Source organism: Helobdella robusta (genome assembly GCF_000326865.2).
Source record: "Helobdella robusta unplaced genomic scaffold HELROscaffold_11, whole genome shotgun sequence".
Classification (NCBI taxonomy): domain Eukaryota; kingdom Metazoa; phylum Annelida; class Clitellata; order Rhynchobdellida; family Glossiphoniidae; genus Helobdella; species Helobdella robusta.
In genome coordinates this window covers 860838-865837 of record NW_008703617.1, presented here as the reverse complement: position 1 = coordinate 865837, position 5000 = coordinate 860838, and the positions used below count along the sequence as shown (strand labels likewise).

Genomic DNA, 5000 nt, shown 5'->3' with positions numbered 1-5000 from the left:
ATATATAAATATAAATAAATATATATATATATATATATATCCATCTATCTATCCATCTATCTATCCATCTATCTATCCATCTATCTATCTATAGCTTACAAAAATATTTCTCATTTCGTTATTTCAATTTTTGTGTTGAAGAAGAAACATTCCTTTGAACTGGCATCAATGTAGTTTTATACACCATTGTTTAATTAATACATATTTGTTTTTAATTAATTAATTAGTTTTTTGATTGTTTTGTTAACTAATTAACTGTTTATTACTTGCTTAATTTTGAAAACTTCGCTAAATTCTCAAGTTTTGAAGCGTTAATTTCCGTATTTAGAAGAGGGTTTTACACTGAGACTTGATGAAATTGATTCAAATTCAATTATTATTTTTGTTACGTAAAACGCGTTTTTTTTAATGAGAAATTTAATAAAATATTGTCAAAATTAAAAAAAAAATTCTACCCGCCAAACAAACAAAAAAAATTCAAAAAAAAAAATTCAAAAATGGTTTTTCGCCTAGTTTCGCTTTCGAGAATGACGCTACATCAGGGTTTTCGATGACTTTCGTTTTCAATCTTCATCCTAATAACAACAACAAAACAAAAATAATAACAACAATTATAATAATTACAACAGTAACAACAATATCAACAGAATGATAAAAACACTAGCAGACCTACCCGTGACCTTATATACTCCAGTGACAATGGCCACAAAGATGACCAGGAAGATGGCTGATACGAAAAACACCAATGGAAAGATTATTCTATTGAGGAGAAGTGCTAGAAAATTGAATTTTTATTATTATTTATTATTATTATTATTTATTATTATTGTTGTTATTGTACCAACCATAACACGGGCCAGTGTTCATTTTATTATCAACTCTATGGAAGCCCAGAAGGCATTCACATCTGTAACCGCCAGGCTCGTTTTCGCAGTAAGTTGTCGACTGATCACAGAACTTAGACGCTCTAGAACATTCGTTTATGTCTGTTTATTATTATTATTATTGTTGATGTTGTTGTTGTTGTTGCAACTGAATTTTTACCCCGGGCTTCAAAAAAATTAGAATGCGGGCAAATTTTTATTTCGACCTGAACTTTTCGCAATTTTCACGAACTAACCTACACGTACATATACATACACATACATACGGACTCACACACACACATATACATACAGACTCTCACACACACATACATACAGATTCACACACACACAAACTCATACATACAGACAGACTCTCACACACACATAGATACACACACACAGACAGACTCTCTCTCTCTCTCACGCACACACACACACATATATACAGATTCACAGACACACACATATACATACATACAGACTCTCTCTCACACACACACACATACCTACACATATCTGATCACCGTCGCCGTACTCGTAGCCTTTACTGCAGTTGCATATTCTCATTCCACCCTTATCAATGAAGCACTTTTCAGGAGTGGGGCTTGTACATAATTCTTTCAATCTGCACTCCTCCGTCTCTGATTACGCCATCATAATAATAATAATAATAATAACAACAACAACAACAGTAGTAATAATAATTAATAATAATAGAAATAATAATGAGTTACTGACCGATGCACCGATCGTTAACCCTTTGATAACCAAGCCCGCAATTCTCATAGGTGCACTCTAGAATCATCCTGTCCGAATCAGGAGTTTCTAGAAGTAAAAATTATTAATTGTTATTATTAATTATTATTAATATTTAAAGATAATTAGACGAGATGTCACAATAAGTGGTGTGGGATTTCTAAAATGGGAAAAAAAAATCCGTAAAAAAATCACCTCTACACGAATCTCTAGCATGCAAAAGAACGATATTATTATTATTGCTGTTGTTGTTATTATTATTATTATTATTACACAAACATCGCCCTGATGTTGAATTATCTTCAAAATTGTCCTCAAAGCATTTGCCGCTTAGCGTACCATAGCAGCCAACATTGTTACTGGGACAATCTTTTTTAGAAAAAAGAAGTAATAAATATAATTATAATTGAAATAATAATGATAATAATAATTGAAATAGTAATGAAAATAATAACCTCTTTCGGTACAGTGATCACCGGTCCATCCATCCATGCATTCATCCTTGAAGCATATTTCATACTCTCCGTATTTAACACTACCCCGGCACTTGTAAAGATTTATTTCTTCGCCTCCGCCATCGCAAACTGCTTGTTTTAGTTTAATTACAGGTAATTAAATGATTTATCAACGAATTAATTAACTGGTTAATTAGATCGTTAATTAATTAGTGAAGACAATTCACACTTCTTACGCACCTGAGTTATTAAAACTGGGGTTGGCAAACTTTTTGCTGTGAGGGTCCCATTGAGAACTATTTTACATTTGAAGGGCCGCATATGTGCTTAAAAAGCAAATTTTTCAGATTCGGGGCAAAATTTTTTTAAGATTTGTGGCCCCTTTTGGTCATAATGCCTGGCTGGCGACCTTATTTTGGCAAACAAGGCTTCGAGGGCCACATAAAATAGCGGGCCCTATTTTGCCCACCCCTGTATTATAGCCATACATACGCATATTTCTTTTGAAGGCCCAGTGCGTCATACCACACCATAGGATGTCCTTGTAATCGGAGCATACTTTGTGGCAGAGGTCCTTCGCAATTGAGTACTGGACATTCAGGTGGCTGTTCGGATGGCAGGTGCAGAGGCAGCCGTCCTGATATTTTGTGGGGGTGAGGGAAATGCTGTGTGGTGTAATGGTTAAAGGTGTCTGCTACTGCGCCAAAGTGTCTGGGTTCGATTACACAAAGATCTCATCACATGATTTTCGTGTATTCTTTCATTCTATTTATGAAATTTTATTATGGTCATTTGAATATCTGTGAAAACCAGAAAGTGATGATGATGATCTTTATGATGATGATGATGATGACCTTTATGATGATGATAATGATGATCTTTATGGTGATGACAATGATGTTGCAGTTGACGTGGCTTCACATCCACACGTATCACCATCAACAAACACAACATCTGCAAATAGGCGTGAAAACCACGTAGCATCACCACAACACACATCGTGGGAGTCTTCTTGCGTTCAAACCCAGTCAAATCGAGACCAGATGTGAGAAATTTCTAGAAATATTTTCACCAAAAAGTTAACCAATGTTGCGTGTGGGTAGTTGTTTTGATACCAGAGGTACAGACACTCCTCTATGATGGCATTCGTACAGTTATCAACAAAGGACTGCTTCTTCATCTTACCCAAACAGCCCATGTGGAATGTATAAATACCTTTCTTGACTTTTTAATTCGCAAATTTAATAATGGAATTATTATTATTATTATTGTTATTATTATTATTATTATTGGAAAATATGAATAAGTAGATGTCGACTGATCATATTTTACTAAAAGTAAAATATTTTTTAATGATGTATCTGAAATTTGGACAATCAATTTGATCGAAAGAGTGTTACATTTTGATATTTCTACACCTAAAAATAATAAATTCAGAATAAATATTTATAATTTATTACTATTTAATTAGATTTTTTATGATAATTACCTAGAAATACTAAAAAATATTTGGGTGGGAGTTGATTTTTTGGCAGGCAGTCTTCCAGCATATGAGATTCGCCTGTGACGTTCATTGCACACATGCACTGATGCCCCTTCTACGTTTTAGTAACCATAATTCACGTTAATTATTAATCATTAATTATTCATAATTAAACATAATTGTTAATTATTTATTCATAATTAAACATAATTAATATTTAGATAATTATTCGTAATTAAGAACCATATTGGAAGCGAAGATGTACTCGTTTGATAGACAGATGTCAAGGCACATTTCGTCTGATAGGTTTGTCGTGTTTCCGATTTCCTTGCCATGAAATCCCTCATAACATCCAAAGTAGTTTTTGAGATTATTTTCTGAATTTATTTGTTTGTTTGTTTAATCATTTATTCATTCATGGGTTCATTCGTTCGTTCGTTCGTTCGTTCGTTTGATGAACCATCATTCGTACGTTCATTCGTTCATTCGCTCATTCATACATTCATACATTCATTCGTTCATTCGTTCATTCGTTCATTCATTCATTCAATCATTCATTCATTCATTCAATCAATCATTCATTCATTCACTCATTCAATCATTTAAAGATTAAAGTGAAAAATAAGGCTAACCGGCCTTTATATAACGGACAAATGAATTTGAGCAAAATACCCTTAACAAATTAATGACCAGTACAAATACCGACATTTTATTTACAATTAGAAAAGTTTCTCAACTCTAGAAAGATACTATCTCATCATGAAATTGAGTTTCAAATGAAACTAAGCTATCTGTGAAACTGGCCCCCCCACACACACACACGCACAAATAATAGAAGAATGATTGCAAACTAATTAAACGCTTGTGAAATTTAAATAAACGCTAAAAAATCGAAGTTTGATTTCAATATTCAAAGTATTTTCCACACAAAACTACTAGAGTCAACTGCAGTTGTTAGAGGATATTATATTTTGTTGAATTGATGTTGTCATGGTATGGCTACTACATAATAAAGGTACTATACCGAGACAATTTACTAAATGATAATGATACTATACCGAGACAATTTACTACATGATAACGATACTATACCGCTATACCGAGACAATTTACTACATGATAACGATATTATACCGAGACAATTTACTACACAATAACGATATTATACAGATAAAACTTACTGGCTACTACACAATAACGATACTACACCGATACCGGCACTGGCTACTACAAAATAACGGTACTATACCGATACGCTATATCAGTTACTGATAACGATACTACACCGGATCTAGTTAAATGACTACAAATAGACTTTTCACAAAACAATGAAATCTATAAATGCTATAAATTTGTTATCGGTATCGCTGAGAAATGATTCAAGAATCAATCGAGAGAGTGATTAATTCATTCAAATTTTTCTGACCATATATGTCCATA

General features: G+C 32.9%; 2 protein-coding genes across 2 annotated transcripts in view; one reads left to right on the top strand and one right to left on the bottom strand.

Annotated features, from left to right (window-relative positions):
* HELRODRAFT_185261 (hypothetical protein) overlaps window positions 1-449 on the top strand; it is a 6410-nt gene extending 5961 nt beyond the window's left edge. Inside the window, exons 14-15 of the mRNA XM_009012652.1 lie at window positions 1-320; window positions 343-449. The exon at window positions 1-320 is cut by the window's left edge and continues 297 nt beyond it. The gene's annotated coding sequence lies outside the window, so the exon portion shown is untranslated. The remainder of the gene's footprint in view (window positions 321-342) is intronic.
* Window positions 312-3854, bottom strand: HELRODRAFT_167138 (hypothetical protein; the record flags this gene model as incomplete). Its single annotated transcript, XM_009012651.1, has 10 exons — window positions 312-348; window positions 670-775; window positions 846-986; window positions 1373-1505; window positions 1818-1864; window positions 2078-2206; window positions 2603-2714; window positions 3102-3301; window positions 3567-3675; window positions 3804-3854. 10 exons carry the CDS (start codon window positions 3852-3854, stop codon window positions 312-314), a joined length of 1065 nt encoding a protein of 354 aa, XP_009010899.1.
* Between the last annotated feature and the right edge of the window lie 1146 nt (window positions 3855-5000).